General features: G+C 44.2%; 1 protein-coding gene across 1 annotated transcript in view; it reads left to right on the forward strand.

Annotated features, from left to right (window-relative positions):
• The window catches only part of LOC122808457, a 1,306,749-nt gene that overhangs the window by 1,195,631 nt on the left and 88,537 nt on the right, over positions 1 to 22,581 (forward strand). The window contains exon 5 of the mRNA XM_044079417.1: positions 12,073 to 12,235. Within this exon, the coding sequence (XP_043935352.1) occupies positions 12,073 to 12,235 (163 nt within the window). The remainder of the gene's footprint in view (positions 1 to 12,072; positions 12,236 to 22,581) is intronic.

The following is a 22,581-nucleotide window of genomic DNA, read 5'->3' on the forward strand; positions in this document are numbered from 1 at the left end:
ATGGACAGGTACGGCAAGCGGATGTTCTCATCAGCGACCTTTTCAATGCGTTCGCTGAATTACTTATGCCACTTCACTCGTCTCCAGAGAGATTTACTCAAGGATATGGGTGAACTGATAAAGGATCCTACAGCTGAGGGGTTCAAAGACACAATGAACTCCCAGTTGGCAACCCTGAATTCCATCGTTAACTCCTCCATGCGGCTGGTCTCATATGCTGCAGATGGGGCGAGTAGAGCCGCAGGCACAGGTGTTGCCTTACGACGTCACGCCTGGATGCGGCTATGCAACTTTGCGGACCCTTTCAAGGCGTCCTTCACCAATTCTCCCTTTGATTGATCATCCTTGTTTGGTCCACAGGTGAAGGATACATTGACCAGGTGCGAGGCAGAAGGTAAGACTCTCTCTGCCGTAGGAGTCTGTTTTTCTACCCCTTCTAGACCCTATCCCAAAGGTCAAAGGGGAGGAAAGATGTGGTTCCGCAAACAATCCCAGGGAGTCTCATCTGACGCACAAGGTCGATTCCCCTCTAGAGGCAGAGGGGGGAATATTAATAGACGCCGCCCTAGAGGCAGAGGAGGTTCGCAAAACCAGGGTAGCAGAGAAATGTTCTCTGATAAACCCTTTCAGCATCCCTGAGGGGCTGCCTGGCTGTCCACCTTCGGAGGCAGTCGGGGGAAGGTTATCCCTGTACCCAAAAGCCTGGCTTTCCCTTACTCAAGACAAATGGGTACAGTCTATCATATCCGAGGGTTACAAAATTCCCTTTATTCACATCCCATCACAACCCAAAAGATCCCTTCCAGACGTTCCACCCGGTCTAAGGGAACAAGCAGCATTAGAAATTTCAAAGCTGCTATCAAAAAGAGCTATCCAGTCAGTCCCAGCAGACCAGCAAGGATCTGGAATCTACTCCAAATTCTTTTTGGTACCAAAAAAACAGGGGACTGGAGACCCATACTGGATCTCAGCTACTTAAACAAGTATATCAGGAAAACAAAATTCCGGATGGTCACGCTTCAGTCCATTCTACCCTTCTTGGGTCAGGACAATTGGATGTGCTCGATAGATCTTCAGGACGCGTACTACCACATCAAGATGAACAGACGCTCCAGGAGATATCTCCGCTTCAGGCTGGGAGCCAGTCACTACCAGTTCAGGGCCCTGCCCTTTGGTCTCACTACAGCCCCCCCGTGTGTTTACCAAATGCATGGCAGTGGTCGCAGCTCACTTGAGACGTCAAGGATTCCAGGTGTTTCCATATTTAGATGACTGGCTCCTTACCGCCACCACCAGACATCAGCTTCTTCTATCCAGGGACTTCACCATCCAATCTTGCCAAGCTCTAGGCATTTCGATAAATTTCGAAAAATCTGCCTTGTCGCCTTGTCAATCTATTACCTTTATAGGCGCCACCTTAAACACACTCAATCTTTCAGCCAGACTCACAGAGCAGAGAGTGTCAGATATTCAATAACAAGTTTCCCTTCTCTTACAATGCAACAAAGTCAAAGCCAGATTAGTTTTGAAGGTGTTAGGACTCATGGCAGCAGCTATTCCCCTTCTTCCCTTGGCTCGCTTTCACATGAGGATCCTCCAATGGATGCTGTTTACTCAATGGTCCTTTCAACAGCTCCCGATGTCCCATACCATTTTGATAACTCAATCATGCAAGAATCAACTGTCTTGGTGGATCACATCACCTCAACTTCTCCGAGGAAGACCCTTCACTCTTTCCCCCCCAGTCGCCACGTTGACAACAGACGCCTCCCTGATCGGGTGGGTGGGGGCATTATCAGGGCAGGACAGTGCAAGGCACGTGGCAACCTTTCGAGTGCCACTTGCACATAAATATCTTAGAGATGAGAGCAGTGCTTTTAGCGTTGCAAGCCCTTCACGACTCTCTTCCCACTGGGACTATTGCAATTCAAACAGACATGTCCATAGTGTGGTACATCAACAAACAAGGCGGAACCAGATCATACCCTTTATGTCGAGAGGTACTCAGACTTTGGCAATGGGCGATCTCTTCTCAGCGTTTTCTGATAGCAACGCACATTCCCGGGAAATCCAACGTTATTGCAGACAAATTGAGCAGGGCAATTCTCATGCCCCATGAGTGGTCTCTAAAGAAATCAGTTCTAGAAGAAATATTCCTAAGATGGGGCCAGCCTTGCTGCGATCTTTTTGCTACTCCCCAAAACAGCAAGTGTCACGACTTCTTCACTCTCTTCCCGTTACCAGGTCATCCCACCAGAGATGCTCTAGTTTACGATTGGCCCCGGGGACTTCTGTATGCTTTCTCCCCTTTCCACTGATATCTCAACTAATTCAGAAAGCCATCGCCTTGAGAGTGACAATGATCCTCATTGCCCCTTACTGGCCTCAACAGATATGGTTTCCGTTTCTTCATCGTTACCTTTTGGAGCAGCCTTGGCATCTGGACCCAGTACCAGATCTGGTAACCCACCAATCGGGTCAGCTGCACCAATCTCTGCTTTCTCTAAACCTCACAGCGTGGTTTCTCCGATTCCAACCTTAGCCAGGCTTCCCTCAATATCTTGCTCGGTCCGAGATATCTTGATAGCCTCTCATAAATCTTCTACCCGGAAGATTTATAGTAGCAAATGGAAACGCTTCTCCTTTTGGGCAACGTCAAAAAACATAGATCCCTTTACTGCACCTATCCAGTCTATTCTAGATTTTCTAGCAGAACTCTTTCATTTAGGATCATCTGCATCTACCATTAGAGTTCAATTGGCTGCCATATCTAATTTTCATGTTGGTGTCTCGGAGTCTAGCATCATGGCTCACAAACTCTGTAAAGCCTTTTTAAGGGGCGTATTTCTTCTCAAACCTCCAATCAAAGATCCCCGCCTCAATGGGATTTGAACTTGGTTCTGGCATCCTTAATCCTTCCCCCTTTGAACCGGCAGCTTCATGTTCTCTGAAGTTGCTTTCTTGGAAGACACTTTTTCTAGTAGCTATAACTTCAGCGAGAAGGGTATCTGAACTCCATGCTCTGTGCAGTCGTCCTCCTTACTTAGTGTTTCACAAAGATAGGTTATCCCTCCATACTAATCCATCCTTTTTGCCCAAAGTTTCCTCTCAAGTAAACCTAAACCAAATTATTGATCTCCCGTCTTTTACCCTAACTATTCAAACAGGTCGGAACAAAAGCTACATTTTTTGGATGTTCATCGCCAACTTAGATATTACTTAGATAGGACTAAACAATTCAGGAAATCTAATCAATTGTTTCTGTCATATGCGGAAGGAAAATTGGGCCTTCCTGTTACTAAAGTATCCCTCTCTAGATGGCTCACCTCTACAATTACCTTCATCTATGAGATAAGACATCACAAACTACCCTCAAGACCTAGAGCTCATTCAACTAGGGCATTAGCTACATCCGTAGCTTTTCAGGATAGGCTGCCAATAGATTCCATTTGTGCAGCAACCACCTGGGCTTCTCCTCATACATTCATTTCACATTACAAATTGGACATGGTTTCCAGAAGCCGTGCCAATTTTGGTTCCACTGTTCTCAAGAGTCTGTTCCGATAGGCCACCGGGATAAGGTGCTAGGACGCGGTCCCATCCAGCAAGAATGAAGGCGAGATGGACAACTTAACATTAAGAAGTTATGTACCTACCATAACGTTCCATGTTAGTTGTCTTCTTCTCACCTTCTTTCTTGCATCCCACCCTCCTTCCCCCAAGCCTGGACAGACCGACAGGAATTCAGTTTGTGTTCTTCCTCTGGAAGTCATCATTCCCACACGTTCTTCCACCTCTTTTTCTCCTTTCTTAGGTCTGTGATACCTTTCACGCAGGTTGTTTTGAGGTGGGTTTCCCTACTCCATTCTATGGAGACTAGGGTTGCTTGGTATAGCTATCAAACGAGATCTGAGTAGTTACCGCCTAGCATTGTGGGATATAGGGGAGCCTCGAGCCGGTGGAATTAGCTCTCGAGCTTTAGTATTGGCCGAGTCGGAGCCGAGGATTGGCTCCGAACCCATCCAGCAAGAAAGAAGGCGAGAAGAAGACAACTAACATGGAACGTTATGGTAGGTACATAACTTCTTATTATTCATGGCTGGGGCCAGTCTTTCTCTGACCTCTTTGCTTCCCCATCCAACACCAAATGCAGCAGCTACTTTACCCCATCCCTCCACAGGGTCAGACACTGAGAGGCGCTGTGGTCTGACATTTGTTTTCTGGACTTCTCTCTGCCTTTTCCCTTCTTTTGTGTGCAGAGTTCCTTCAGGAATCCTGTCTGTGCAAGGTCTCATCCTTGTTTGATGCAGGCTTGAGTTATTCAGCAGTAAATGTGCATTTAGTTGCCATGTCCAACTTTTACCCAGGCTTTTCAACTTCTTCCCTCACAGCTCAAAAATTCTTTATAACCTTCCTAAAGGGGACATTCTATCTACATTCCCCCTTTAAAGACCCATCATCTCCAAGAGACCTGAATTTCTTATTAGAAGCATTAACATGTGAAGTTGTTCTATCTCGCTGTTCATTCTTTACTGATGGGTTCGGGGCCAATTCCTCGACTCCGAGTCAGCACCTACTGCAAAGCTCGAGGATTTCAAGTAGCTCGAGGCTAAGTCCTTATCCCATGATGCACCCTGAGTTACCTCAGATCTAGTTTGCCGCTGCAACTGATCGGAGGTTCCTGATAGCTCAGGCCAGTAAAACCTTAAATACTTTACTATTTTACAAATATTGTTGTTAGTTTTTCACTATAGTAGATAGATATTTAGGTTAGATAAGCTCTCAAAGCTTTACCTATGGAGTTCCCTTCCTTGTGGGCAGTTTCCTAGTTGTATATTTAGCCTCGTTTCTCCTATAGGCCTATTTAACTTCTCTGACAAAAATTCTTCATTCAGTGACCTTTTGTCACACATACTGTTGAAATACTATTGTGTGATTTCTTAGTGTTAGTTTACTTGTTAAAATTCTGTGTGTGTGTGTGTGTGTGTGTGTGTGTGTGTGTGTGTGTGTGTGTGTGTGTGTGTGTGTGTGTGTGTGTGTGCTTGTTAGGTTTAACTTTAGACTTGTGTGCATACATTTAGCCTGTTTTATAAGGTTTATTAGTAGTGATAGTTAGCCTTCGTTTAAAAGGCTTGTGTGTGTTTGTGCTGATAGTTAGCCTGTTTTTTATTAAAAGGCTCATTAGTTCTTATAGTCAGTCTTAGTTGAAAAGGCTTGTGTGTGTGTCTGTTTGCTTATAACTAGCCTGTTTTTTTTTTAGAAGGCTAATTGATATTGCTGTTGTTGGATGTATCCATTTCTGTCATGGCTGATGAAAAAGAAAAACACCCTAAGTCAGGTTTAAAAAAATGCCCTAATTGTGGGCAGAAGATGTCGGTTACTGACTGCCATGTGAATTGTGTCTACTTCTTGGGTGCCTTGCACCTAAAAGAAACATGCTCTATATGCCATTCTTTTTCCTCTAGAGTTCTCCAAGAGAGAAAAAGAAAGCTTATTGATAGGGGTTTGTTGAAACCTTCTTTCCAGGAGGCTTTGAGTGACCAGGATGGATCTAGTAAGTCCTCAAAGCCCTCCAAGACTTGTGGAGAACCAAAAAAATCAAAAAAATCTAAAGAGTCTGTGACATCGGCTCCACAGTTCCCAGAGCCGACTGTCTTCTCTTTTCGGACCTGGTCCCGGTCTTGGAACCGGTATCTGAAACTCCTAAATCGCCTCTACTCCAGTTGGTACCATCAGTCCAGTCATCTCAATCTTCTGTAAGCCTATCTGATTTGGATGTGGATCGGATGGTGCAGAAGCTTTTACAGGCACCGGCCTTTGCCAAATTGTTATCAGCTCCAACCCAGGCGGCTTTGGAGCTGAAGACCCTTATGCCAGCTATATCTCTTCCTCCTCCGAGCCATACCGGTCCTTCGGAGCCAGAGGAGACAGACCTGCTCATTGTGGAGCCTTCGGAGCCGACGCCTGCTCCAGTGTCTTTTGCTCCATTCACTCTGACGTCCTTGGCGCCGATCGAGGACTCTAGGAGCCAGCACACTCTAACACTCTAGTCGGGTCCAGGGAGGATAGTCGAACTGACTTGTTGGTTACGATTTTGCCTCTCGGGGCTTTGGCTCGGATGAGCTTGACTCCTACCTCAGGCTCGGAGCCCACTGTTCTGGTGCCGGGGGTGTCGACGGTTTCCTCAGATCCATCGGTCCCTTCACATCGGAGCAGAGGTGCCTTCGAAGTCATGAGTAGAGTTATGTCTCCCAAGACATCCTCAACTACGGGTCTGGCCTCTTCATCCCCTAAAGTGCCTGTGTCTGCTTCTGCCTCACAGATCCTTGCTAAGCGCAGAGACCCAGAGCCTCAGGAAGCCCCATTGGGTGGCCCATGCTCTTCCGAGACCTCCCCAGAAGCTTCCACTGATGAGGTTCCCAGGAAGAGAATGTGTAAGAGGAAACACTTGGATGCCCCTCAGGAATCATTAACGTCTGACACTGACTTGGATGAATCAGAAGGGTCCCCATGGTCCCCCTCTGAGGATATCTCATTTGCTCAGATACTGGAAATCCTTAGGCAGAGGGGTGACTGGCAGTCCACTAACTCTAGTCCTCCTGAAGGCTTTCGGGTCTCAACCCTCCACCTCTTGGGTGTCTCCGCCCTTCGATGAGCTGATGCAGCTGGTCTCACAAAGGGAGTGAGAGTCTCTGGATACTATGGAGCCTGTCCCTAGGATGCCTAATAAGTTCATATCTGCCCCCCTAGATAAATCCTTTGACAAAAGGTGTGCCAGTTAATGCCATGGTGGTGGCGGCAGCCACCAAAAGGGAAATGTCTGAAACTTCCTCGTCTAGCCATCCTCCTAATAGAGACTCCAGGATCATGGATAGATATGAGAAGCGCATGTTTAGTTCAGTGATTTTTGCTCTTCATTCGCTTAACTATTTAACCCATTTTACAAGACTACAAATAGATATCCTTAAAGAGCTGGGAGATACTCTTCAGGGTACAATAGCAGCAGGAGCTACAGACAAAGTTGCCAACCAGCTTGCTACCCTCAATTCTATAGTGAACTCGTCCATGCGGCTCATTTCATATGCAGCTGATGGAACGAGTAGGGCAGCAGGTACAGGAGTTGCTCTTAGGAGACAGTCCTGGATGCGCTTGTGTTCCTTCGCAGAGCCCTTCAAGTCATCCTTCGTGAATACCCCCCTTGATGGCTCATCCCTTTTTGGGCTTAAAGTCAAGGAAACCTTAACCAGGTGTGAGCAGGATGGAAAGACTCTGTCTGCCGTCCGGGTCCATTTTTTCACCCCTATCAGACCCATCCCCAAGGGTCAAAGGGGAGGAAAAATGTGGTTCTGAAAAGCCCAAGGAGCCTTTCAGGACACATGTGGTGAACCCCCCCTCCAGGGGCAGAGGAGGGGACAATAATGGAAGACCCCTCCCTCGCGGCAGAGGGGGTCCGCAACACCAGGGCGACAGAGATCACTTCTTTGGGAAGCCCTACCAGTGCTCCTGAAAGGAGGCCCAACTGTTCTTCTCTGGAGGCAGTCAGGGGTCGCTTATCCTTGTACCCAGATGCCTGGCTCAAAATAACAAACGACAACTGGTTACAAAGTATAATTTCCAGAGGATACTTCATCCCTTTCTCCACATCCCCTCCGCCAACAAGGAAAATCCCAGACTTTCCAACCAGTTACAGGGAACAAGCAACAGCAGAGGTCCAAATGTTGCTAAGAAAGAGTCATCCAACCAGTCCCAGCAGACCAGACAGGATCCGGAACTTACTCAAGATTTTTTTTAGTTCCAAAAAAGACAGGGGACTGGAGACCTATATTGGACCTCAGCAGACTAAACAAATCTGTAAAGAAAGAGAAGTTTTGGATGGTCACACTTCAGTCAATACTTCCCTTCTTAGGGAAAGACAATTGGATGTGCTCCATAGATCTCCAGGATCCGTACTACCACATAAAAATGGCCAGGCCATCAAGGGATCATCTGCGCTTCCGGCTGGGAGCCAGTCATTACCAGTTTCGAGCCCTGCCCTTTGTTCTCACTACAGCCCCCAGAATGTTCACCAAATGCATGGCAGTGGTCATGGCTCACCTGAGACGTTTAGGATTCCAGGTGTTTTCATACCTAGACAATTGGCTCCTTACTGCCACCACCAGGCATCAACTCATTCAGGCCAGGGAGTCCACTTTGTCACTCTGCAATCATCTGGGCATTACAATAAACTCAGAAAAATCTGCCTTGTCGCCATCGCAGCATATCGTCTTTATCGGAGCAGAACTGGACACTACCACACTAAGAATTCCAGTAGAAAGAGTCTTACTTCTCCGTCAACATGTCCGCATTCTAATATACAAAAACAAAGCACCAGCATCAGAAATTCTGAAATTGTTAGGTATGATGGCAGCAGCAATTCTAGCCATACCACTAGGTCATATGCACATGCAAATACTACAATAGCTGTTGTTCACTCAGTGGTCTTACCAAGAGCTCCGCATATCTCACATGATAATGATCACAAATTCCTGCAAAAAGTATCTTCAGTGGTGGTTGACCTCACTTCATGTTACGATAGGATGCCCATTTGTGCTACCCCCTCCAGCGTCCACAGTGACCATGGACGCTTCCCTGATAGGGTGGGGTGGGGCATTTTCAGGCAAAGACAGCCCAAGGCACATGGACCGATCAAGAGACACATCTGCATATCAATGTCCTAGAGATGAGAGCAGTACTTTTGGCATTGCAGTAATTCCAGGACTCTCTTCCTCTGGGTACAATTGCGATTCAGACGGACAACATGTCAGTGGTCTGGTATCCGAACAAACAAGGAGGAACCAGATCTTACCCCTTTGTCATGAGACCCTCAAAGTATGGCAGTGGGCTATTTCCACCCAGCGCTTTCTATTAGCAAAGCACATCCCTGGGAAGGCCAACGTGATAGCAGACAAGTTGAGAGCAGAGCAATTTTGTTGCCCCACGAGTGGCCCCTGAAGATGGAAATAGCGGACAGGATATATCGCAGGTGGGGTCAGCCTTGCAGCAACCTTTTTGCCAGTCACATGAACACCAAATGCAGAAGCTACTTTGCCCTGATTCCCCCTCCGGGAGAAGCCCCAAGGGACGCAGTCATTCACGATTGGCCCCCGGGTCTCCTCTATGCATTCCCACCAATCCCGTTGATACCCAAGGTATTACAGAAAGCCAAAGCCCTGTGAAGGACCATCATTCTAATAGCTTCCTATTGGCCTCGTCAGATTTGATTCCCCTTCCTTTGACTTCATCTTTTGGAGGACCTCTGGATTCTGGACCCAGTTCCAGACCTTCTGACACACTCGTCAGGGGAACTTCACCCCTCTCTGCAGTCCCTGAAGCTGACAGCTTGGCTGCTCCAATTCCCATCATAGCCAGGTTCCATAACCTTTCCAATGAGATGAAGCAAATTCTCCTATCATCTCATAAATCCTCTATGAGGAAGCTGTACCTCAGCAAATGGAAAAAAAATTTCTATAACTGCCTCTAAAAATAGTATTGATCCTTAACAAGCCCCTATGACCTCTATTCTAGATTCCGTAACCATGATATTCAGTAAAGGAGCTGCAGCAGCAACAGTTTGTGCTCATCTTGCTGCCATTTCTAACTTTCATCTGGGATTTGAAGGATTATGTCACACAAATTATCCAAAGCCTTTCTCAAATGGACCTTTCATATTAGACCACCTGTGAAATCTCCCTATTCTCCATGGAATCTAAATTTTATGCTTTCCCGCATAATTCTTCTACCATTTGAACCAGCTTTGTCATGTGACCTCAAATTTTTGTCATGGAAAACCATCTTTTTAGTGGCTGTTACTTCTGCCCGCAGAGTGTCCGAGCTTCAGGCCTTATCCATTAAGCCTCCTTATTTGATTTTCCATGCTGACAGAGTCTCATTTCGAACAAATCCCTCTTTCTTACCCAAAGTTTGCACTGAAACTAATCGCAGCCGAATTATTGATTTGCCAGTTTTTTCCCCCAATCATTCCAACAGTTTAGAGTACATGCTGTACAAACTCGATGTTCACAGACAGTTCAGATTTTATTTGGATAGAACAAAAGATTTCAAGAAATCAGACCAGCTTTTTGTTTCATTCTCAGATTCCAGGAAGGGCATGCCAGTGGCTAAAACAACTCTGTATAAATGGTTATCTGATTTGCTTATTCAGCTGCCAATATGCCCTTGCACCATAAAATTAAAGCTCACTCAACCAGAGCAGTTTCTACATCATCTGCCTTTTCTGCCAGACATCCTGTTGGTAACATTTGCGCAGCAGCCACTTGGTCAAAACCTCATACCTTTATCACTCATTACAAAGTTGACTGGGCCTCTAGGGACAGGGACTCCTTTGAATCCACGGTCCTGAGAAATATACTCCCGTGAGCCACCCGAGGTTGATTGTGCTTGGTATGCTACCCATCAGTAAAGAATGAACGGCGAGATAGAACAACTTCACATAAAGAAGTGGTGCACTTACCATAAAGTTCCATGTGAGTTGTTCATCTCGCCTTCATTCTTACATCCCTCCCTCCTACCCCCTCCTGGGCTTTCAGAATATTAAGATGCTAGATCCTTCCTGTCACTCAACCCTTCTATACTTTCTCGCTTATGGAGTTATAGAATGACATATGGCATTATTTTACGCAGCAAACAAGATCTGAGGTAACTCAAGGTACATCATGGGTTAGGGACATGGCCTCAAGCTACTTGAAATCCTCAAGCTTTGCAGTAGGTGCCGACTCGGAGCCGAGGGATCGGCTCTGAACCCATCAGTAAAGAATGAAGGTGAGATGCACAACTCACATGGAACATTATGGTAAGTGCATAACTTCTTTTTACTTCCCTTTTGAATCAGCTACCTCCATTGAATTTAAATTTCTTTCTTGGAAGATCTTACTATTTGCTGGACTTACCTCAGCTAGAAGAATATCAGAGTGCACTTATTATCTTCCTTGCCTTATTATCACGTTTCCCAAGCAGGGCAAAGTTTTGCTAAGAACTAATCCATCCTTCTTCACTAAAGATACTTCATAGTCTCACCTCAACCAATCTATTCACCTTCCAGTCTTTTTTCTTAATTACTCTAGTCACCTTCACACATTGGCCATTAATAAGCAGTTGTGATTCAATGTTCACTCCACAAAATCTATCATAAAGGAATCCCATTTGTTTGTTTCTTCTGTACCCTCTAGACTAGGGTGTAAGGTATCTAAAGCAACTTTGTTATATGGCTTTCCGAAAGCATAACATTTGCCTACCAATCAAAAAAAAAAGTCCTTAACAATGTAGCCAAAGACACACTCCACCAGATCTGTAGCAGCATCTACCTCCTTTTTCAGAAATGTTTCAGTTTATGATATTTGTGCAGCAGTAACTTGGTCTGCATTGTACCTTTTCCAAACCACTCAAGTTGGAAATTATTGCCAGATTTAGACCTTCCTTTGGAGCTACCTTAAGGGAATCCTGTCGTGATTTCTCCCAGGGAAATAGGTCATTTAGGGATTCTGTTCTATTAGTCAGTATGATGGACAGAATGACACAGGATACATAAGTTATGCACTTACCATGGTGCTGGAGCACTGTCATCCCTAATCCATCCATTTTGACAACCCACCCTCCTTCTCCATTCCACTTGCCACCATTTCTTACCTGGACAAACCTAATAGACCTGTCTTGAAACCCAGCTACTTTCCATGATTTCCTTCCAGTATTCTCTTGACAATCTTTTCACTATGGAGTTAACAGCAAACTCCATCTAAGGCAGGGTGGAGGACAGTTGGATAATGGGAATAGGGAAGAAGCTTGAGAGTGAGCGCTTAGTGAAGCGATATATCTTCTGGATTGGGTCTGACTGATGGCTGACTTCCCATAAGTTGAAACAGACAGACTAGGGATGACAAGGATTCAACATTATGGTAAGTACTTAACTTCTGTTTATGAAGTCTTGGAAGTCAAAGATCATATGTCTGCTGTTTGTCTACCTCAAATATATATACTTTTTGAATAGAATTAAGTATTTACATGACTTCTTTTTTGCAGAACATCCTGAAAAGTATGAATTCACAACAAAAGGCCAGACACTAACTTCTGCACCAGGCCATTTGGAAGAGCAGCTGTTGCCACTGTGCCCCTTTCATCAGTGCCTACAGTACACTGCTTCATGCATTCAGCATACCACCTGTCCTGTTGTTGTCCCTTTCAGGTTAGTAATGCAATAATAATTCTACAGTGGCTGGACAATAAGGTTGTGAACAGATTATTATTAACGAGCGTCATTAAGGAAACTGCAGTGAAACTGAACTAACAGCAAAGAAAGACATAAGGGGGATAGTGAAGCCAAAGAAAAAAAAAAGACATGTAGGTTAGACACAAAAATATATCAAATCCAATGCTACGCACTTAGTATTTATGTTTGCTCAGTACTCAAGAAGAAGAGAGTGAATATTTACAAATCCAGCCATTAGATATTGTGGTTTGGAGGTCAAGACCATTCCTTTCATAGAAGGTGTCCTAAAATAACCTGAAACCAAAAGTTACATAAAACAGTGGGGCCTGATGAGAGATGCTGTAGAATTTTAGAGAACTGTTAATGCCATTAAGTAACCTTTTTTAATAATTTTGTGATTCCTGATAACTGGGAGAAAGTAGGTATGATTCCCTTTCATTTTAATTGGAGCAAGATAGAAGATGGGAATTTCTGAATTGTCAGTTTGACCTCGCTTTTGGGGAAATTATGGAATCACTGCTGAAAGAATTATAAAATATCTGGAATCTTGTGGAACACTGGACCCAAGTCAGCATAGATTTACAACAGGAAGGCCATGCCAGACGAATTTAATACATTTCTTTAACTGGTTAACTAGAACATTAGATAAGATTAGAAAGGGACGGTGGATGTATAGACTTTATCAGGTATTTGCCACAGTAATATATAAAAAGTTAGTGAGCAGATTATAGGAACTTGGAGTAGGTTCTAGGGTTGTAACATGGTTAGAAGATGGCTAAATAATAAGTCATAGAGGGTCTTGTTAAATGGAGTTTATTCTCAAAACCTCACAGGTCAGTACTGGAGTTATCATTTTCAATATTTTTTTTATATAAGTGAATTTGTAGAAGTTGTGGAAGGAAATTCTTGCCTTTTTTTTTTTTTTTTTACTGATTACACCAAGCTTTTCAACAAGGTTTATGGAAAGGACAATAGAGAAAGAATCGGAAGATGAGTAAATTTAAAACTGGAGAAATTGTAAAACAAGGAAGCTTATTTGAAGTTTAAAGCCAGTGCAAGGTCATCTGTAAAGCAGACACTCATGATAGAAATATGTATTTGGTTGGGGTGGAGTTAGGAGACTGTAACAAGAATAACAGAAAAGCAACCAGATTGACCTTATTGACAGCAGTCGGCATTAAAGTATCATGGAAAGTGGACAGAATACTGTAATGCATAGGAAGGATAATCACCAGCTGAGAATGAGAAGTTATTCCTTGTTTTAGACAGTTCGTTAGATTCTACCTCAAAGAGTCTAGGCAGTTCTGGACAGTTCAACATTGTAATGATAAAAACAACATAGAGGCAGCTCGGACAAAGTAAAATTGTTGTATTGACTGAATCAGAAATCATTTAAAGAGAAGATTCAAGAGTTTAACATAGATACTACTGATGTAGAAGGGGGTCATGCTAGAATCTTTCAAATACCTCATATAAATCTATGGACTCCAAATTTCTACTAACGGGTAGAGATGATCATACAGGGTGTCAAAAAGATGATGAAGAGTGCAGAAAAATGTAAGCCTCTTAGCAACACTGCTGCTGAGAAACAGAGAAATTTGGTAAATTAGCTTCCCCTACAGGCTGCCTTATGCAAGTGCGGTGAATGTTGACCATCTAATCCGCGTTGACACACAGACAAGAAGGTGGTAGGTGATTATGATGAGAAGCTCAGTCTGCCAGATGTGGAAATAAGTATTCCATCATCCAGAGCATTCAGGGAGATAGATAGAGAGCGAAAACAGACTGACTGAATTATTGAACCTGAATGAATGAGGAGACTATATTGTATAAAAACAAAAAAGGAAGAATCCACAATCTTATTCTCTGCAATTAACAGCATGTTGCGATCATTATTTTCCATGCTAGCTATGGAGAAGGACAAAGAATAACGTTTGTAATTATAATGAGCTATGACACACTACATCAACAAGGAGCTAGAAGGGTGTCAGGACAACAGAGGTGGGGAGTAGATATGGAAACCATAAAAATACCAATCCTGGTCATCATAGAATCATAGGAGGTTACTAGGCTAATGGTCCTGGGGCCCTTACAAGCCTAGCCAAGAGTTTATCCCCAAAAAGAAACCGCATTCAGCACCTCTTGCCCCTGTAAATGACAAATGTCAATGTTCTCAAAAACACCACCTTTTCTGTCAAACATTCATTGCCCTGCACACTCCTACATACCTACATTGTATAACGCTTGAATACAACTGTAAGAAAAGAAGATATTGCCAGCCCAGCTATCTGGAATTTTGTAAATAATTATACGTCATTTGAATATTAATATGATTTATATAGAAGTGTGACAGAAGGAGATACTGCCAGCCCAGCTATCTGCAATTGTGTAAATAATTATATGTCAGTTGTAAATGTCAACATGATTCATATGCTTGTGTTACAAATATATTATTACTGTATGTTATGTATATATCAAACTGCTGGTACAGAAGTGTGTGGGAAAAGGGTTTGTACAGCACTGAGCCTAGAGGTGTGACCACAGTATACCCTACTAGAAAAGAGCAGAAATGTATATAAACTTTTGTAACTGTGTAAATGTATATGTTTTAACAATGGGAACTGGCACATGGAAAGTTAATTTGCAAAACTTCAGAAAAAGAAGTTGAAATTAATTATTTATAACCATGTAATAAAAGAGATGGTTTCAGTGAAGCAAGGAGACAGGATGTCTAAAACTAGGGTGCCTTCTGCATTGTCTTCTAAGTGTTTTATTGTTTTATGTCTTCCAACAGCTGCAAAGATCTGAGGGATATGTATTTTTCACAGGGAGATACTAAATGCTGGCAGTTTCTAGCACTGGGGGTTTAACTTGGGAACTAAAGTCAGATGACAAGATGTGATGTCATCTTGCAAGTATCCCAGCAGCAATATTTGAGATATTAATTTAAGAACTCTCTGAGAGAGGTAGTACATTTTGTATTTTGTCTTTTGCCTGATGGCATCAGCTGGGAAACCCACTCACCACATCTATCTTGGCATGCTATGAGTAAGTAGTAATTTCTCTTCGATACAGTTGGGAATATAGTGAACTATAGCTTAGATGTTTTCTTTGTTTAAGACTGTCCTGTAATGTTTATTTATTATTAAATATATTTAAACCTTTCAACTGTGGCTGGCCTGTCTAGAGATATTTAAGCTCTTAGAATACTTGTATATCTATTTGGTGACACTGTGCATGCCAGTCCTAATAGTCTTGCTGTTGGTCAAAACTACCATTTGGAATAATAGTAACACAGTAAGATTGGACACCCTTTGCAAAGGGCCTTAAAGTAGCTAATCAGTAGTGGCTGGTGGCAGTGAAAACTACCTTATAGTCTGGACAGAAGGGGGTATAGCTAGTTTGTGTGTGTGTGTGTGTGTGTGTGTGTGTGTGTGTGTGTGTGTGTGTGTGTGTGTGTGTGTGTGTGTAAATCAAACCTCAAAGTGTGTGTGTGTGTGTGTGTGTGTGTGTGTGTGTGTGTGTGTGTGTGTGTGTGTGTGTCAGCTACTTGGGCAGGGACACAAAGCAATGGTTGGACAGAGAGGGTGCTGGGGGTCTTAGTTTGGCCCTCAGCTGAGATCTCAACCCAGACTGCCAGTGGGGAGTCTTATTGGGGATCTGGAGAAAGAGGGAGAAACCAGCCGCAGATGACTGTGGTCTTTGTGTGCTCTTAAGGAAAATTGCACTATACTGTGTGTGTGTGTGTACTTGTCATCCTTCCAGTATGTACGTCCCCAATGTTGCCAGTGGTGAGGATTGAGGCTTCTTGATTACTGGGGCAGTGGTGGGGCATCACAACAACTAAATGCGATTCTCAGAAATGGGCTTTCCCTCTTCTGTGCTGTCGCTCAGTTTTTCTTACTCATTTGTAGTGAAGATGAAGTACCCGACAACTGCTCAAAAACTTTGAGGCAGTTGTCAGGAAACCAGAACAGTGACAATGCTGTCTCATCAGTAGAAAGAAATAAGAGGACAGCCTTCCCCACACTGTTTCTATGATCAGGTGGGGAAACGTTGATCCAGCTGTCATACATGGGATGTGAACATGGATGGCTACAAAGACATTGGTAAAAAAGTTGGAGCCATACGATAAAACAGTTGAAGCCATAAGCCACTTATCCATGTTAGATCTTTAGTACCTTAAACATCTAGTTGCATTTTTAACTACTAGGTAACACCCATCAGGTTTGCCTGTTGCAGACAGCAAAAGGTATAGTCCTTGTTCATTAACTGGTATCAAAGCACCAAACTTTTTTTTTAATCGGAAAAAAGGCTCAGATATCAAAATTGTAATCTCAAACAATAAACTGACAAAAGTCACAAGCAAACTACTAAAGACGGCTACATAATTATATTTTCTAAACGCCAGTCTGCAACTCTGCTGAGTGACTGCAATCGAAAAAACACTTTCACCAAACAGAGATCTTTGTAGCATTTAAATATCTTGCTTGTAAAGTATATTAAACTTGTAAAATGCTTCACTAGTAAACAGGATAAATGAGAAAAGGTTTCTAAGAAAAATATGAATTATACAAATATAGTAATTGTGTATAATGCAAAATGTAACTTGCTTAATACATGCAATTCAGCTCAAACTGTCAAAACACCAAGAACATTAGACTGCATTTTGGTATTTTTGCCATATTTCAACTCCATTCTCAACACTTGAGATAACAAAGCCAGCTTCTAATGGCAAATGAAATAGCCATACAGTAAAAATAACCAAAAGCACCTCTGACCCTTGTTTATTGGCTAAGTCATTATTTCTACAGGGATGGTCAGATAACTCACCATTATGTAAACAACTGATCTGAAGTAGTTTACTTCATTTGGTCTTCAACCTGTGGGAATATGGATCCGTATCGGATCCGAGCCGGCAAATATTACTAGCATCAGCTCCGAGCTCCAGACTCCTCCCCTTACCCATAATACACATTCACTTCCTTCCATCCCCAGATCTTGTTTGCTGCGATTTGTCATACATTGTGTCTTCAGAGCTCCAGCTAGTAGTGGGTGATTTTTCTACTGTAAGTTTAAAAAATGTTGTTCTTTCAGCAGAACTAGGATAGTTTAGGTACCCCATCTCCCCTCCCATTGCTTTGGGGTGAAGTGTAGGTTTGTTTAGATAGATAGATAGAGTAGTATGTCTGTGGTGACCCTCCCTCCCTTTAGTGTTGTCTATAGTCTAGTGTGGTGAGTGGGTGTGTGTCTGTTAGAGTAAAGAAAGTTTTTTTTTTTTGTTTTTTTTTTGCCTGTCCTTTTTTTAAGGCTTTCTTTCTTCTCTATGATGGCTGAAAAGCTTGTCTTCAAGCGCTGCACAGAGTGTGGCCATAAGCTCTACCCAGTGGATGGCCACACACTGTGTGCGTTGTGCTTAGTTATGGCCCACCTTAGTGTGGATTGTTCCATTTTGCAGGGTTCAATTCTCGAGCTTTAAAAGATAGGAAGGCTAAGTTGGCCTTCAAAGCTCTTCTGCTTGCTACTGATCCTCCTTCCTCGTCTTCAGCTTCAGTCACAGTGGCTGCTGTGACTGCCTCTCCCGCTTCCCTTCTTCTGGCCTCCCCTCCCTCCCAGGCTGGGACTCAAACTCCTGCATCTAAGCCTGTGATAGTGGAGCAGAGGAGAGCTACAGAACGGGAGAGAGATTCAAAGATGAAGGACAAGAGGAAGAGGTCCCTGGACCTCGCTTCCCCGAGCAACTCAGCACGGATCCGTGACTCCCCTCGGCTCTGGTCTCAGAGGTTCTCCCCGGAGCCGGAGGAGGCACTCCCAGTCTCCCAGGCCTCGGCTCCCCCACCCGCCAGGTCGGAGTCCGTGGCCTCGTCTTAGTCAACCCGCTCCCTATCGGATTTGGATCTGGATAAGATGATGAGGCGCTTTATCTGTACACAGATCCAGATGGGAGTCTTGTCAGCCCCCTCCCTCTGGAGGGGGGAGCTTGCTTCCTTTTTTTCAACCCATTTCTCCTTCCCCAATCCGACCTTCGGCTTCGGAGTACTCAGATCCTAGGCTGGTCTTGGTCAGGGGGTCGGCGCCGACGGTCCTTGTTTCCTCGACGCCGACAGTTGCCTGAAGCATCTCAGATCCAACCAGGTCGGATCTGAGCCGCTCCCGGAGCCAGAGCTTGGGTGTCGGATCCGAGGGAGTGGAACCTTTTCCATCGGCTCCAACGTTGTCGGGCCAGGTTCCCTTCCTCGGATCTCTGTCCACTTCGGGACCGGCTCCGATTCTCGCGTTGGACCCAGGGAGACCAGCCTCCTTATTAGTTTCCCAAGAGGTCCGCTCTCCTTCAGCGTTTGATGTAGTAGAAAGGGTCCTCTCCATCGGATCGAGACCCCTGACCACCCCCTCAGACTCCGCCCAGACCCCCTCGGCTCTGTCTACAGTCTCTATTGTCTTACCAGTGGGACACTCCGTGCTCGATAAGCCCCAGACGGTTTTCCCAGAGGAACAGATGGCTTGCCAGCTCTCCCCTGAGAGCCCCACTGGAGATGTGCCTCACAAGCATACGTGCAATAGGAGGCACTTGGACTCCCCCGAGTCCCTAACCAAGGACATAGATTTAGATGATGGGGAGGGCTCCCCAAGATCACCTCCCGAGGATGTCTCCTTTGGAGACATCATGGAGATCCTGTGCCAGCAGGGAGGATGGTCTGCCCCCAAGCCCTCCTCTGATGAGTCTGTGTTCCTGGAGGCTTTCGGCACGGGCCCGTCTATTTCCTGGGTGTCCCCTCCTGCAGATCCTTTAGTAGATTTGATCATCTCGTGGGCGTGGAAGGAACCAGATACTGTAGAGCCTATCCCCAAGCTCCCCGATAAAATTTTAAGTCCCCCCATTGACAGGCCATCCTGGAATAAGCGCTCCCCTGTGGACACCATGGTGGTAGCAGCAGCCACTAAGAGGGAACTATCTCAGGAAAGTTCCTTGGTCTACCCTCCTGACCGGGAGTCGCAGATGATGGACCACCTAGGGAAGCGGGTGTATGCTTCAGCTAACTTTTCGATCAGGGCGCCAAATTACTTGGCCCATGTCACTAGACTCCAACGCGACCTAGTAAAGGAGCTGTAGGAGTTTCCACCTAAGTCCATGTTGCAGGAGGACAAGGCTTCGTTCTCTGTGAAAATGGCCACTCTGAAAGCAGTATCAAATACGTCCATGCAACTCCTTTCCCATGTTACAGAAGGAGTGGCTAGGGCATCTGGGTCTGGCGTGTTCATGAGGAGTAACTCCTGGCTCAGGTTGTGTCAGTTTACTGAATCCTTTAAGGCAGGGGTGTCCAACCTTTTCAGTTGCAAGGGCCACATTGAGTCAACAAGACTAATGTGGCTGTATTGTAGGTGAATTTGCAAAATAAATAAATAAAATACTAAATGCATAATATCTCATTCTAATTATTTAAAAAAACTGTTAAATCTAACATCTTAGTTTATTTGTAAAAAAAAAATTAACAGGTACAAACCTTGGGTCTAATCCCCTCTAATAGTGCAATAATTTACTACAGGAAAGTCTTAATTGCACATGGCAACTGAAATCAAACATCTATTTCATAAATAGTAGCTGAGTAACTTAATATTTATCAGACTGAACAAGGAGAAGGTCACTGTAAGCTGCCTGTCAGGTGCCAGGATCTGCCACATAATGCAAGCACTCAGGTCACTCCAAAGCAAGTACAAATATGACTCCATCATTGTCCATGCAACAAAGTTAGAACATGTCCTCCTTCTGTGAAAAAGAAAGCCTTTTTGGGACAGGGGATGTGTTATATATTATTAGCAGTTTTGTTTCATTTCTACTCCATGTTTTCCCTTTCTCACAGAATTATTAAAATAGTATGAGCAAAATTTATGTGATGTTTCAAATGTGAAAGTAATTTTTTGTTGATTAAAGATTAAAATGCAACAGTTACATAAAATATAGAAAATAATTTTGTCCTAAAATCTCAGGACATTTGCCATTTTTACAACTATTTTGCAGGACACAACTGCCCAATGCGGGACTGTCCCTAGCAAAGTGGGACAGGTAGTAACCTTAGTCCAGATTTCTTGATCTAGAAGAGGTACGACTGCAACTACACTATTAAACTCCTAACCACCAGCTAAACTCCTAATCATCAGCTACCACCTATAATGTAATACTGCATTCAAAAGTGCACACACAATACTTTTATTTCTTGTAACAAATTCCTGACTGAAAAAGGGGCACCTTTATGGCACTTCACCATCCTTTAAATAAGCAAAGGAAGGTGTCTGGGGGTAAAGCCCATAGCGAAGGGAGAAAAAAAAATTAAAAAAAGACATAAGCACCACATACATGTAACACCAGAATGTAATCCGAACTCAAACTGCTTCCAGTTTGTAACTGTTTCTTTAAAAACAGTGTAGTAGCACATGGATCCAGTCTATTTAGAGGAGGTCTTGCGCATGCTCAGTAAATTTGGGCCGTGTCAAATTAAACCGAGTCCAACTGTCTGTCAATGGGCAGGAGGGACAAAGAAGAACAGAAAAGGCAAATAAACTGAAATATAAGCAGACGCCCCGTCCCTTCAAGATAAAGGGCACCAGGTCCCTCAAATAAGACAAACATTAAAAAGAAATAGCGCCTCAAGTATTCCTACTCTTAGTTTGAAAACTTCACAATGAAACTGCAACAATTACAAATAAAAAAAAGAGCACATTACAAATAAAAAAGACAACTCATATTAATAAAGTATACTAAAGACAAACTATATGCCTTTACTCAAAATATCACTTCCTATGAAACAGCAGACACTCACAACATATCGGCCCGAGTGTCAGACAAACCTAGAGACAAAAGCAGCGGAATGAAACTTTCCTTTTCGTGAAGGAACGCCACTCTGCCAGCTATCACCAGTCATTTTATAACATCATTAAACCGTTTCAAAACAGCGAGCGGCGACAACCAACTCAAGATATTTAGTGTTTTAAAGTCTCAACGCGAGCTGTCTTTACCTGCCAACTGTCTTCGCAATAATAAGGCTGACTGAGACTCCGTCATGGCTTACAGCTAACTATCAAGGCGAATGGAAATGTAGTCTTCCTCTAGTGAAAACAGAGTTTATTAAACTAAGACTGGCACAGAAATCAAACACAAGATCTACCTCTGTTCCTCTGAAGAGTTTTTCAGTACTCTCCTTCCCTCTCCGCATCTGCGCAGTTAAACTCCAGAAACAGCTAGAGTCGTAATTGTAGCACAAATAAACTGTTTTACATGGTTTCACCAGTTCCTCTTTACTAAAGTTTAAACTTTAAGCTTTACTTACCTTTTGCTATGTTGTAGTGTAGTCGGTGTGTACTCCGAAATAAAATATAATTAAATCCTCTCTCCACGATCCTCGCTCCTTCCTTCAGCTTTAAAAAACGACCGAACAGTGTTTCCGCGCATGCGCATGAAAAAAGCGTGAAAAAAAGAAAGTTGGCGCATGCGCATAACAGCAAAAGTACGCGGACGTGTAAACACACGGAAAAAAAGTTAAATTAAAATTAAATTTACATTTAAGGGTCGCGGGCCACATGGAAGAGCTCTGAGGGCCGCATGCGGCCCGCGGGCCGCGGGTTGGACACTCCTGCTTTAAGGCATCCTTTGCCAGTGCCTCTTATGATGGCTCGACACTTTTCGGTAAGACCGTCAAGGAGACATTAGTCCAGAGTGAGAAGGATGGGAAGACACTCTCTGCCATCGGGTTCTGCTTCTCTAACCCTCAAAGGTCCTTTTCCCGGAACCAGAGATGGCAAAAGAAGATGTCGTTCCAGAAGTCTCAGTATTCCTGGGATACTCAGGGCTCTTCTTCCCCTAGAGGCAGAGGGGGACTGAATGGACGCCGGGCCCAGAGGCCGAGGGGGTCTGCGAAATTTTGGGTCTCGAGAACCGTTCTCGGACAGACCCGGGCAGCAACCCTGAGGGGTTGCCTGGCTGCTCCACTGTGGAGGCAGTTGGGGGACAATTGTCATTGCACCCAGCGTCATGGGAGTCCATAACAACGGGCCTCTGGGTGCTTCAAATCATATCCTGAGGATATTCTATCCTCTCTGTGGGTTATCTCATATCTCCCAAACACCTCCCGGACGTTCCACCCATGCAAGGGGAGGCAGCAGCACAGGAAATTTCCAAGCTGCTAGGAAAATGAGCCATCGAAACCATCCCCCCAAATCAGTCCGGATCGAGCTTCTACTCCAGGTTCTTTTTGGTGCCAAAGAAAACGGGGGATTTAAGGCCCATTCTGGACCTCTCTAGCCTGAACCTGTCAGTTGCCAAAGAAAGG

Source organism: Protopterus annectens, chromosome 8.part0 (genome assembly GCF_019279795.1).
Source record: "Protopterus annectens isolate FY-2018-M chromosome 8.part0, PAN1.0, whole genome shotgun sequence".
NCBI lineage: Eukaryota > Metazoa > Chordata > Ceratodontiformes > Protopteridae > Protopterus > Protopterus annectens.